This window comes from Convolutriloba macropyga, chromosome 4 (genome assembly GCF_964194025.1).
Source record: "Convolutriloba macropyga chromosome 4, txConMacr16.3, whole genome shotgun sequence".
Lineage (NCBI taxonomy): Eukaryota > Metazoa > Xenacoelomorpha > Acoela > Convolutidae > Convolutriloba > Convolutriloba macropyga.
This window is the reverse complement of record NC_134471.1, coordinates 22247673-22262285: the sequence shown is the minus strand read 5'-3', so window position 1 is coordinate 22262285 and position 14613 is coordinate 22247673. Positions and strand designations below refer to the sequence as shown.

At 33.6% G+C, this 14613-nt stretch overlaps 3 protein-coding genes across 5 annotated transcripts in view; 2 read left to right on the top strand and 1 right to left on the bottom strand.

Annotated features, from left to right (window-relative positions):
- The window catches only part of LOC142338323 (CHRNA7-FAM7A fusion protein-like), a 63267-nt gene extending 50625 nt beyond the window's left edge, over positions 1 to 12642 (bottom strand). The window contains exons 1-2 of the mRNA XM_075388017.1: positions 12321 to 12642; positions 6365 to 6604 (exon numbers count right to left, since the gene is read on the bottom strand). Coding sequence (XP_075244132.1) covers positions 6365 to 6554 — 190 coding nt within the window. The 5' untranslated portion in view covers positions 6555 to 6604; positions 12321 to 12642. The remainder of the gene's footprint in view (positions 1 to 6364; positions 6605 to 12320) is intronic.
- Positions 1 to 14613, top strand: part of LOC142337513 (selenocysteine-specific elongation factor-like) — a 286977-nt gene that overhangs the window by 86172 nt on the left and 186192 nt on the right. The window lies entirely within an intron of this gene.
- Positions 1 to 14613, top strand: part of LOC142337514 (testicular acid phosphatase homolog) — a 265886-nt gene that overhangs the window by 86174 nt on the left and 165099 nt on the right. The gene's annotated exons all lie outside the window — the stretch shown is intronic.

Sequence of the window (14613 nt, the reverse complement as noted above, 5' to 3'; positions counted from 1 at the left end):
AGGCAGTCTTGAATTCAAAATTGCCCAGTACTTTTTTACACTTGGAATTCGGTATGGGTGTGCTCCTTTGGTTTCCATAACCTCCAGATAGTTATAGAAATAATTTAAATATTCATCTCGCTTTTAATTAAAGAAATTTCTTCAAAAGAGAAAATTTTTTCTTCCTTCAGCTTTGAATTGAAAGCGTTACAAATATTCCGTTTTTGGCACGGTGGATTTTGCAGAATAGGATACCAAAAATCTTTTCTAAGCAATTTTCAGGCAATTATTATGAAATTATATCATTCTGAACTGGTTTGCAGCTTCTCGTTGCCCAGTTTTTAGAATTTTCTGCTAGTCCCAATTTGATCTCAAAATTGTTACAGAAACAGCTTACAGTGATCAATTTATCGAGACATTAAGTTTTGTTCTGTTTTTTATATCTTTTTAGGTTAACTTCTGCTTTTTTGAACAAATTCGTTGCAATTCTGAGGTTTTACATTTTTTAGCACTTTTACTCCAACGAACTACGTTTGAGAAGAATTTCTATATTCAAGTGAACGTTCTTTTATTGTTTATTTTATTTGCTCCGCAATTTCAGAGGAAAACTGCCCTAATTGGTTTTTTGCAGAAAAAGAATTTGTCCATTTTTTGGAGTTTTTGAATGATAGTTTGTTCTGTTTGTCAGTTTTGGATGATGTTGCTTTGTTCTTTGAATTTTTTGCTTCATTTCTCCTCTTTTTTTCCGAATGGTGTATAAATTGAATCAGGTGAGTGTGTTGATAATTGTACATTTATCAAATTCTTTTGGGAACCTGGGCAATAAACATGCAAACTATGCTAGTGCATTATTTAGAAATCCAGAAAACGTATATATTGAAATAATTAGTTCTCAAAGCTTTTCAGAGAAAACAGAAAAGCAAAAAAATCAAAAGTTGTTTGCTTCGATTGATGCACCTATCCTATAAGTCTATTGTTTTGAAATATTTCAAAGATAAAATATCTTTTCAATTTTAGCATTTGAATTCATCGATGAAACGTAATTTCGTATATCACCTTTTTCCAAATGCTTAAAACAGAGTTCCATTTCTGGCATGGCACTTAAAAACTATGGACTTCCACTTAATAAACTCCCTTTCAAAATTTTCTCCTTAAACTTGTTGTTGTACATTCATCAGAATTGAAGATGTCTGTGTTACATTATTTTGTCGAAACCTATTTGCAAGTAAGGCATGGTTTTTAATTTCTTATACAATTTTTATCATTTTTTCCTCCGGATCAATTTGTGGAAACTGCTACCGTTGAATGTAAAAGTTTCAGCTCAATTGAAGTCATAAGATTTGGAAATAATGAATTTTTTTCAATTCATTTCAAGTGACAAAGTTCCAAAATAAATATTCGCGATTCTTTTTGCATAATAAATTTCATTAACGTAATTTGAAAATTTGTACGATAAAAGGTTATCTTCCGCCAGAACAATCCTCTCCATTTTCCCATTAGTTCAATGGTTCTAGAAAAGAGAAAAATAAAGTTTTTAAGGATTCATTTCTAACCATGAAGGCTACTGGAGCTTTACAATAAATTCTGTTTCAATTATCAGGAAAAATAGCTCCTATACTGGTCGTTTTTAAGATTATGGTTCAAGTTTGGGTACCCCAATTTGCATATTCCTGATCTAAAATTTTTTCTCTAAAAGCCTGTTTCATCCGATTATGATAACGCTAGTACAAGCAATAATCTATGGTTTAGCTCTGCTAGCTCTCCTCTTTATAAGCATGTTTTACGAAAAAATTTTAAAACAACTAAAAGGATGCTGGCTCTCTACCAATATTCATAACTCCGCCATTTAACCAAATTAGTTCCCTTAAAAAAGTCTCAAAAACAGAAATCGCCAATTCTAAAACAACAGTTTATGAACTCTGTTAATTTCAGAAAAATGTAGATCAATGGTTTTTCACTCATTTGTCCTTTAGAAAAGCTAATCAAGTGTAGAAAAAAAGTAGCGTTTGCATTTTTTCTTCAAAGTTAAGAAAAACAGATAAAAATCACCCCTTCTTGACTCCAATTGTATCACATAACTTACTTCTTCCTCCTATTTTTTACTGCAAAAGATCTTCTTCATTTCCTGTTTCAAAAACAATTTTGTCCTGCTATCTCTATGTTAAAACATTTTCAAAAAAAATCGGAAATTTGTACAAAATTCCGCCCAAATTTTAAGTTTTAATAGGAAAGGTCTAATTTTTTATATTTGTCTTTTTTCAAATTGTAGGTAAAATATTGATTCTCATTCTAAAAAGAACGATTGTGAGCAACAACCAGCAACTTTTCATAGCCTTTAAAAAACCCTTGATTTTTTTCTTTATTTCATATTTTTTTTCCAAAATATTGTTTTTTTCTTGCAAAGAACATCAGCAGAAACCCAATGTGCAGCCGCATGTTAAACTTCCAGCATTGGGAAAATCCACTGTAACAAAAAAATTTGTTTTCTGTTCCCAATCATTGCCAAAAGCAAACGTATTGATTGAGATACGATTTGAGGAAGATTTTCAAAATTGTGATCAGAGCGCGTACGTAGAAGCAAATTTAGTTTTTTAAGTGCGTTTGAATCACGTTTTCACATCCCATCGTCAACTAAACGGATGATTGTTGGTAGCGAAAAACCCAGCCAGACACAAAAGGCAAACAAAATTGGTGACAAATCTAAGAAAGATCCTTATATAATAAGGGAAATTAGATTAATGGTTAAATTGAGAATAAAAGGAGTCCATGACAGATAAAGAATAAAAATTTCCAGCCTTATTTTCGATTATCTTCTTTCTGCATCATTACAGCTTTAAAAGTTTTTGAAAAATACTAGTTCTTTCTATAATTACTTTAAAAAATCAAAAAAAATGTCTTTGGGAATTTTAAGAAATCGAAGTTTACTTGATTCTGTATTTTTTTCATCAAAACGTTTTGAATTATTGGTCTTCGAGTTGTTGCTCTTCATTTTATTTTATTAATCCTTTATCTTTATGTTGAGTGTTACGATTATGGCCCAAAGTAAGATCCAATTTTAAAAAAATGTAAAAAAACATCCAATTCCTAATGTAAAAAATTCCCAATGGAGTTATTGGATGGACTAAGCGATTAGTTTTGTCGTTGCTCAAAGCGAGCTTTATGCACACAAATTTTTAATGAAACGTTTATCGAGCTTTACTCGATAACAACGCGTAAGCCAGTAACTCTCAAATGATTTTTTTTCAAACGAATACTCAGGTTTCTTTTAAAAGCGTCGCTTTTTAGTTTCGAAATGCAATCAATTGTAAGATGAATGTGAGTGGGAATGCAGCTTTAGTATCTTAAGAGATATGATGCGATTTTTTAAGGAAAAAAACACAGAAACTTATTTCAAGTACTGGAAACAAAGAAATTAGGTTGAAAGCCCAAGAATACAGCTGACAATATACGAATTTGAAAAAAAGACATAAAACAGAATTAAAAAAGATGAGTTGTGCTTAAATTGACACGAACGTGTCAAAAATTAAGCAGTAGTGAATTACGTTAATTTTTGCCACCATTGGTCAAGCCAAACAGGCCTAAATCTGATATTAGGCCAGATCATGGGCGAGACCATTGAACATAACAAACAGACACTAGGCCACACTATTTGCCAGAGCCACATGAACAAGTAGGAGCTTTCAACAGAAATTATAACCTATTCACCTATTCGTTTCACTTTTTTTGTTTGAACGAATATGAAATTTGTTTTTAAATATTTTTTGGCCAATAAATGGTGAGTTTAAGGCCCTTGTGGATTTCAGATACACAATTGACGAAGTACTTTAATCATCTATATATATATATATATATATATATATATATATATATATATATATAGGCGTTGGTTAACAGTGATCGTCTGTTACATTGAAAAACAGTCAATTTAGCACGAATTTATACATTTTGAAGAAGACCGGCTCTTCTTTTGTTTGGACCTCAGGACATTGGATATTGGTTTTGGCCAGAACAAACAGACCAAAATCTGGGTATGGGCTGGACCGAACATACCGAAAAGTAGTTTCTGGCCAGACCAAACAAGCCGAAATGTGGGTGCTGATTAGATTTCTATAGACCAGACGGAAGGAGCAACCAAAAATTTTTCCAGACCATTGCGTTGGCTCGCACTGTAAACCCGTTCTCGGGTTAAATTAAAACAATGAATTCTTTAAAACAGTGATTTCTTTTGCTCACATACCTAATAATACATTCAGCAAAAAAATTGGTTTTTAAAAACACAGGTTTCAATCAAAAGCAGCTCTTTCAAATTTTAATTTTTCCATCCGTCATAGAAAGGATTCTTGAGTGGAAATGGAAAAAAATGAAGAAAAAAATATTTTTTTGAGGTAAATATGGCATCATTGGCAACATCGGTTGTCAGTTCTATATAATAATAACGATTTTTAAATCAATTAATTTGGAAAGAAACTGCAGCATAAATTTTCTTATGAACTGAGAAATCGTTAGTACTTTTTAGAGCATACTGTTACATTTAATTGCTTCTAAAAAGTTCTTCCTTTTTTCATTAGAAAATGTACGGTCCTTTAGGATGTTGAAACATTAACACTTCAAATTATTTCGAGTCACTTATAGCCTTGCATGGAAATCAACAAGAAGTTTAGAATTCAAACAAGCTTGATTAATAGTAAACAAACTGTCTGAAAAAGCGGATAGAAAACCTTTGAGGCAAAGAAAAATTAGAAAATAGCCATGGATAACATTAAAATGTATGGCTGGCAACCGAATTCAATAAGTGCGTCAATTTTCATTTTTCTTGAAACTTGAAGAAAACTATCTACTTTTAGTATTTCTTTTTCTTTAAAACAACAAATCAACAATTTGGACGGACAATTGGAGTGCAAATCCAAGAGACTTGATACACTGGTCGAATTGATCTACTCGAATCTTCTCCTTTGCCACATTTGAAAACGAACTTTCATGTAAACGAACAACTTAGCCCGAGTATTTCAGTGGGCTTGCATTTGAGCACTCTGAAATTTGCCGGCCTAAACAAATCCATTGGTTCAGCTAATTCGCTTAAAGTTTGCAAACAATAACTTAGTTTTTAAGCTTCAGCAATTCTTTTTAATCTCAAAAATTTTAATCAGCTAAAAAATATAATTGAGCAAAAATTTTGCTCATGAGTTCCAGAGATCCAGCAGTGTCTCTGATACAGTCTTAGAAGATAGTTTCAATGCATTTCAATTTCATTCAAACAGTAACATCAATGCAATACAAGATGTTTTGCATGCAATGATGTGTTCTCAAATATTTAATGCTATATAAAACTTGAGGATATAGCGAATACCATGGAAATAGTAAAAATTTGTGTCAGAAAACTGGCTCAAAGTGTACGAAATTTGTTAGTAATGTATAAATTTCATCGATTTGAGTCAGTACTGTATGAACCTGACGAGTCTATATTTATACCTTAACTCTTGCTAACCGTTAATCAGTCTATGCCAAAACTTGACTGCACTTGAGCCACAAGCCATGGACTTCGTGTTCACACTTTCACAATTAAAGTAAGATTAAAAACGAATTGGAAAGATTTTTTGAACTGCTTGTCTACAAAAAAAAAATCTAAAATGAAAGAAGCCGTACCACAAAACACATTTATTTCAGCAAAAAACCTTAGTAGAATAAAATCTAAATCCATCCAAAAAAGGATAGCTTCAATTGATTTTTCCCATAGTCTTTTTTAAAAAAAAAAACAATTTTTTTTAGTATTTTTGCAAATCAAATGTATATATTGTGCCGTCTAAATCAGGATCACGTTTCAATATAAAAATTGTTTTTCTAAACATTCATTTGTTTTCTGGATCTAAGCTAAACTTGCAAGAGACTTAAAATATATTTGAAAAATTTTTCATATTTTGTTTTAAAAAGAAACAAATTTTTGATTTGGACTTTTTTTATCAACTACTTTGAATAGTTTATTTTTATACTGAAACCTGGGGACGTTTACGTTGTACTATAATTATCTGTTTATGCAGTTATAATATATCCCCAATTAATATGATTTATGCGTAATCTACCACTCTCGAAACATTTTTTTTCCATATTAACTTTTTTAAAGATTTTTTAAAAGATTCACCCTTTTCAAGTTATTCAGTATGTACTATTTTCATAAGAATCAAAACTAGACTCAAACTGCCATAAAAATGCTTTCTCTGTTTTCACTACGATGGTTCACTACAAAGTGAAAGTTTGTCAAAAGAAAAATTGGATCAATAAGATTCAAATTAATCTGGAATGAGGTTACAGAAGAATGACTTAGCATTTATTGGTCTGTATGAGTTACCCCCACACAGATGTCGGCTGCTGTGGCTGCGGAATTTTTTACCTGAAAGGGTGTAGATGACTATAAATGGCCATATGAGAGCAACAATGTAGAATTTTGATCTTCGTTTTAGCCGAATCGTCACTTTAGCCTCATCAAATATATGACCACGCCAGGATCCTTTGTTAATCTCAAACACTGGATTCCCAATTAAACGCCACTGGTCATTGGGAATGTAGAATATCAGAGGCATCTGAATTGAGCTGGAATTGTCATCGCTGTCCAAGTAGTACTCATCCAGAGCTGAATGAAACCCAATAATTTAAATGTGAATATAAAAGCTTATGGATTGACCAAATTTCTGATTTTTTTTCGAAAATTTTAAATGTTTTTTTTAGAATCTCTTGAATCCAAATGGAGTTATTGGATGAACTAAGCGATTAGTTTTTGTCGTTGCTCAAAGCGCGCTTTATACACCCATATCTTTAATGGAGCTATTATCGAGCTTTACTCGCTCACAACGCGTAAGCCAGCAACTCTCACAATATTTTTTTTTCAACTGAATACTCAGCTTTCATTTAAAAGAGTTGCTTTTTAGTTTTGAACTGAAATCAATTGTAAGATGAATGTGAGTGGGAATGTAGCTTAGTACCTTATGAGATATGATGCGATGTTAAAATAACACAGAAGCTAATTTCAAGTACTGAAAACAAAGAAAATAGGTTGAAAGCTCAAGAATACAGCTGACTATATACGAATTTGAAATAAAAAAGACATAAAAGAGAATTAGAAAGAGCTGAGTTGTGCTTAAATTGACACGAAAATGTCCAAAAATTTATTCACCAGTAGTGAATTACGTTAATTTTTGCCACCATTGGTCAAGCCAAACAGGCCTAATGTCAGATTTTAGGCCAGATCATGGGCGAGATCATTCAACATAACAAACAGACAGTAGGCCACACTATTTGCCAAGCTACAGGAACATGTAGGAGCTTCCAACAGAAATTAGAATTCATTCGTTTCACTTTTTGTACGGAATGGAAAAAGAAATTTGTTTTAAAATTTTTTTTGGTCAATAAATGGTCCGTTTATGGCTCTTGTGAATTTCAGATACAAAATTGACGAAGTACTCTAATAATCCAGATATATATAGGCCTTGGTTTCCAGTGATTTTCTGTTATATAGAAAAACAGTCAATTTAGCACGCATTTATATACATTATGCAGAAGACCGGCTCTTCTTTTGGCTGGACCTCAGGGCATTGGATATAGGTATTGGCCAGAACAAACAGACCAAAATGTGGGTATTAACCAGATCAAACATACGGAAAATTAGGTTCTGGCCAGAAGAAATAAACCGAAATGTTGGTAATGACTAGAACGAACAGACCAACAATTTCTATAGACCAGACGGAAGGCGCAACCAAAACTTTTCCAGACTATTGCGTTGGCCTGCACTGCAACCCCCAATCCATGGGTTAAATTAAAACCGTGGATTAAAACAGTGATTTCTTTTATAACAAAGAATTTTTTGCTCTGTTTAAAACAGTCATTTCTTTTGCTCAGATACTTATTATTAGACTCAGCAAAATTCTTTTGTTTCTAAAAAACAAGTTTCAATCAAAAACAGCGCTTTTTAAATTTTAATTTTTCTATCGGTCAAAAAAATTTCTTGAGTGGAAATGAACAAATGAAGAAAAAATTTTTTTTGAGGTAAAATTGGCATTTTTGACAATATCAGTTGTCAGTTCTAAAGAATCGAAACGATTTTTAATTCAATTAATTTTGAAATTATCAAATAAGCAGAAGTTTTTCTACTCACCGATTGTAATTTTTAGAGCATTCTTTTGCATTTAATTGTTTGTTAACAGTTGTTCGTTTTTTTTTATTTGATGTTGTATGGACCCTTAAGATGTCGAAACGTTAACACTTCAAAAATTTCGAGTCACTTAAAGCCTTGCATGGAAATCTACAAGAAGTATAGAATTCAAACAAGCTTGAATAATAGTAAACAAACTGTCTGAAAAAGCGGATAAAAAACCTTTCAGGCAAAGAAAAATTAGAAAATAGCCATGAGGAACATTAAAATGTATGGCTGGCAACCGAATTCAATAAGTGCGTCAAATTTCATCTTTCTTGAAACTTGAAGAAAACTATCTACTTTTAGTATTTCTTTTCTTTAAAACAACAAAGCAATAATTTGGATGGACAATTGGAGTGCAAAACCAAGAGACTTGATACACTGGTCGAATTGATTTACTCGAATCTTCTCCTTTGCCACATTTGAAAACAAAATTTCATGTAAACGAACAACTTAGCCCGAGTACTTCAGTGGACTTGCATTTGAGCACTCTGAAATTTGCCGGCCTAAAAAAATCCATTGGTCCAGCTAATTCGCTTAAAGTTTGCAAATAATAATTTAGTTTTTAAGCTTCAGCAATTCTTTTTAATCTCATAAATTTTATTCAGCTGAAAACAGTAATTGAGCAAAAATTTTGCTAATGAGTTCCAGAGATCCAGCAGTGTCTCTGATACAGTCTTAGAAGATAGTTTCAATGCATTTCAATTTCATTCAAACAGTAACATCAATGCAATACAAGATGTTTTGCATGCAATGATGTGTTCTCAAATATTTAATGCTATATAAAACTTGAGAATATAGCGAATACCATGGAAATAGTAAAAAAAATTGAGTCAGAAAACTGGCTCAAAGTGTACGAAATTTGTTAGTAATGTATAAATTTCATCGACTTGAGTCAGTACTGTATGAACCTGACGAGTCTTGATTTATACCTTAATTCTTGCTAACCGTTAATCAGTCTTTGCCAAAACTTGACTGGACTTGAGCCACAAGCCATGGACTTCGTGTTCACACTTTCACAATTTCGTTAGAGTAAAAACTAATTAGAAATATTTTTTGAATTTCCTGTCTGCAAAAAATCTAAAATGAAAGAAGCAGTTCCACAAAACACATTTACTTCAACAAAAAACCCTAGTAGAGGGCGAAAATTTTTCGGCGACCAAAAATATTCTTTGGCCATCATCCGTTCACATTATTGTACAAAGAAAAAAAATAATTTTTGGAGAAAATGTGCGATCATTTTATTCTTTCATCCAGCTTTTTGTAGATAGCTTCGTAAAATTTATTAAGTGAAAAATATTTCAAAGACCATTCCCGTTATTGTTGAAAGCATAAATCATGCATTAGTTTTTACTTTTTTCGATTCTCTTAAATATTGTTAGTTACGTGTTATCGTAAAACTAAGAAACTGGCCTAGAATTGACTTAAGACTTATTAAGTCTTACCCAAGTCTTAACTATGACTTGACAAGTCTTCGTTAAAACATGAGAAATAAGATTATTATGTTAATAACAATACTGATTAATTTATTTTAACATTTTAAAGCATGTAGATATCTAACCTTAGGTGTATATTCTGAGTAATTTAATTGTTTGAACAAAAAAAAATAGTGGCAATTCTGAAGACCAAAAACAAGACGTGATATTTCACAAGCTTTTCAAGTCAACTTTCTCAGCTTATAGCAATTGTGCTTTTGGTTGGTCAATTTTTTCGTATTTCATCTTTTTTCAGGTGGTTTTCTGCAAGAATCTTATAAGATCATTTTTTCTCGATGGATCTTACAAGATAAAGTTTTTCTTGCAAGATCTTGCAAGATAACGTTTCGGCCTCTACTAGGGCAGAAAGAGATTGCTGGCACGTAACCAAGAATAGGTGCAGAAAATCGGAGATTTGCAAACCAATGCCGGCTCGGCTGGGCAACGAATCCTGAAATTCAACGAACTCAAAACTGCCGAATTGTCACTCTAAGCCTCGAAGTCCAAATCGAAAACATTTAAAAATTCGATGCTGTTTTTTATTCCCTACTAATTTCACAAGCTAAATAAATCTATCTAATTTTGTAACGGCGCAAAACTCAGACAATAATGGCAAAATTAGGTCACATCATGTGCTCATTATATGCCAAAATCTGTCAAAGTTTAGTTTTTCATTCCAGGTTGAGATCTCAGATCAAGGCTAGATCTGTATGCCAGACTCAATCCAGAGTTTTTTCCACATTTCATTGCGTTATCGAAATTGCCTGCGATCAGACTATGGTGTGCTTTGGTGAACTTCGACCAGACCATGCTGCGCCAAAATTGTCTCTAATCAGACTCAGCGATGGGACTCAGGTGCACTCTAATTGGTTTTTTATCGCTAGTTTTGGAAGCAGCCGGCAGTGTCTTGTATTTTTGAGAGCAGAGTATCACTGTTCTGTCGCAGATGGTCTGATCAGATGTTGCTTTTGTGTGGCGCCGCAAGCTTTCAGTTTTAAAATGAATAACCATCCAGGCTAAGCTTCAACCTCCACCCTCTCTCCGAATGGATAATCTAAAGACGCGCTCGGATTCTAAAGTGCTACCCAAATCAAATGGCCGAGAAAAGAGATGGTACACCAGGCTGAGGTCCCAGACAGAAGCAAGCATGTCCAGACCGTCCCAGACGGAAAGTGCCTATGTCCAGACCGTCCCAGACGGAAGGTGCCTATGTCCAGACCGTCCCAGACGGAAGGTGCCTATGTCCAGACTTTCTTGCGTAAAACAGAGTTTCGTGCGTTCATGTCCAGACTTCCGTGCGTTCACCAGACTATCGTACGTTCATGCTCAGACTTTCGTACGTTCAACCGATTTCCGTGCGTTCATGCTCAGACTTTCGTGCGTTCATGTCCAGACTTTTGTTCGTTCAACAGACTTTCGTGCGTCCATGTTCAGACTTTCGTTTTTCTTTTAATGTTTCCAGACTATGTAATTTTGAACGCACGATGCCCCTCTCTTCAGTCTCGACATATTTGCTTCCATCTGGGACTTCAACCTGGGGTTGCATCAAAATGTGGACAATTATGGCCTCATTAATGTCTCATAATAGGGTTAGGTCCCCAGCTTGAGGTGCAGACCCAAATTGCTTTATGATCAGAACCAATCGAGCGCACACGCGTGTGTTCCTAGATCGAAATTACAGGGTCTGGACGGAAGTTTGAGCGCACTATAGTCTGGACCATGGTCTGGAGTTGGTCTGGTCAGAAGTCAGTTTGGTCTGAAAAATCTGGTCATAGGCGTATTCGAGCGCACTTGAGTCTGATCAGAAACAGTTCGAGCGCAATTGGGTCTGATCGGAAGCGCATTGGAGTGCACTTCAGTCTGATCATAAATGGTTCGAGCGCAATTGGGTCTGATCAGAAATGTTTTCGAACGCAATTGGGTCTGATCAGGGACCACTTCGATCGCCTTAATTTTTTCAGTCCGATAGCTCTGATCAGAGAAAGGAGTCCAGCTGATATCAAAGGCCAGTCCCCTTCAGAGGAAATTTTGATCAACTGGAGACCACGATTTTTCTTATGGAAAGCTGTCGAAACTCATCCATCGAGTCAAAAATATACACTAAACGGTACACTAAAAAAAATTGTTCTCAAAAGTTGGGTTTTGTTTTCTTCAGCAATACTTTTATAAGTGATACTTCGTTAGATGAATTAAATACTGCAAACGTCAGTTTTTATGAAAAGAAAATATTATAGCAAATTAAGAGATTTACTCAAAAGTAAAATCTTTCCCTGATCAGATTGTTTGGGGCACACTTGAGTCTGATCAAACCCGGTTTCGAGCGCGCTTCAGTCGCATCATAAACGAGCAACTGGGTCTGACCATAAATGCTTCGAGCGCACTTGAGTCTGATCACAGACTGTTTAAGGTTTGGGCAATGGTCTGAATTTGAGTCTGGACCATGGTCTGAAAATGGTCTGATCAGAACGCCTTCGTTCTGAAAAGTCTGATCAGAAACCCTTTTTGTCTGGAAAGTGATCTGATCAGAGGGCAAAATCTGAAAGAGAAGCTCTTATTGGTTATTGGACAAAAAAGTGGTCAAACATGGAGTGATCAGATGGAATAGACTGGAGAAGGCGGAAACCTCAACTCGCGATATTTAAAAGTTTGCGCATAAAAGTTGAGAGAATTGTATGAAACCTCACCCAAAGTGTAATCGTGCTCGTGAAGCAAAAACTGTCGAAGCTGCACTTGGCATAACTGCTCGTCCTCTGGGAAATCTGTGACGTCAAACTGACAGGACAATTTGAAGGTAGCCAGAGAAGCCCAAGCGAACACAAACCCATTCGAGTACACAGCCTGGCGGGTGAATGCGTCATAGACCAGCTCTATTGCGTCATAAACAACTGTAACGAGTTAAAATTATATCCCGGGTCGAGGCGTTACCGCCATTCGAAACAAAATTATGTAAGATAAGCGGTAAATGCGGAAAATTTTGTAAGATAAGAGTAGTGGATAAAACAAGGAAACCAGCTATCCACTAAACTTGTCTCATTCCCCTAAACGCTTCCCGCGTATAGTGAAATGAGACAAGCTGTGTGTCTAACTAGTTTCCTTGTTTTATCCACCACTACATATTCACCCTATACGCTTTCCACGTATAGTGAAATGGGACAAATCACATTTCTAACTAGTATCCCTGTTTATCTACTACACTATATTCACTTCTTATACATTCAAAAACTATCAATTCTTGTACCACTTAGTGCAATCCACTAAGTGAGACCGTGTAAAAAGCATGCAAAACCAAATTGCGAAAATCTTTGAAGCCACATCGTTGATAACTTGAAAAAAAACCAGCTTTACTCTACACTTTTATATTAAATCTGTCAGCATATTCCTTGAACCTATTTTTAGTACGTGTATATCTATATCTATGAATATAAACACATAATGTACACCTAAATTGTTTAAATCTAAATACACTAATATGTTGATTTACATTACACATTCAACAAGTTATATATAGATTTGGATCATTATAATGTATATTCATATGATTTATATAATCGCTATTCTTAAAGTAACCCTTACAGATATAACATTCAGATAATCTATCTAAACATTTATTACAACTTTTTCTCCATGATTTATCTTTACAACTATTACATTTTACTGATTTAGACATTTTTTGATTTTTATAATTTCAAAAATGAATTTTTTCCCTTAAAAAAAGATGTCTAAAAGCTGAAAACGTTAACTTCTGTTTTATTTGTGATTTATACTTTGAATCAAGGAAACGGTTTATCAAACACAATTTAAGTGATAAACATTTAAACAGAGCGAGAAAGGAATTTGAAGATGAGCTGGAAGATAACAATGAGGATGAAACTATGGAGAGGGTGTATATGATCCATATGAAGATGATTATGTTCTCAGTCCTAAAACTAAACCCACAGACAATACTAGAATTATTTTAAAACCAAAACCATTACAAAAGATAAACCCAAAACTAAAACTAAAGACAATATCTATACTAGAATTAGGTATGAATGTAAAGAATGTCATGAAGAATTTAGAAATAAAATAGCTCTAACTACTCACTCATATAGTCATTATTGCAAGTATCTAGAAAACACAGAGGACTTTGGTATAAGCTCCAGTAAGAACGTGAGAGGATTTTGTAATACATATAAATGTGGGAATTACATTGAAGATCTAGACGAAGCAATTAATTACTCAGTAGATGTAATTAAAAACTGTTAACAGTATAGAAAAGTTAAGAGTTTTAATTAAAAGATTACAGCAGAGTTTGAGTACAAGAAGAGAACCAAAGAAGAATTTAAAATTACAAAAATATTCTTCAATACTGACTATATTTTTTATAATGCTACATTTGAATATGAAGACTTGAAACAATGGCTAAACTTTGAAATAGAGAAACATGAAGGTTTTGGCTACGACTTTGAGTTTCTTGGATTAAGATGTCTTCAATTAAAAATTGAACCAACCAAGGCATCTATTGGTAAGATATAGGTTTACCCCCGATCTCAAAAACTCAAATCAATATAAACCCCGATATCAAATCAATATTAAATATATGTAGTTATAACTATAACTGCTAGCAAATGACTATTACTGCTTGATTACATCCATATAAAGACCGTGCAACTCGTAAAAGTAATTATTTAAATAATCTAATTGTAACACGTCAAAAACATGAAGATGACTTTGCTTATATAACCAGAACACAGAAATTCTACAATATTAATATATGGGTATGCAGACTTGTGGTGGGGGCAAAGTAGAATTGTTTAAATCAGTCGATGGCTTCAATAAATACAGAAAAGATGTAAGAATATTAGTTTGGAGAAATGGGCTAACAGAACACTGTGCTCTAATTAAAACAATGGAGACCTTGTTAGATCGACCAAAGAAAAATAACACTTTCATTGTGATAGATGTATATATTGGTTTGATTCACAAATTAAATACGCC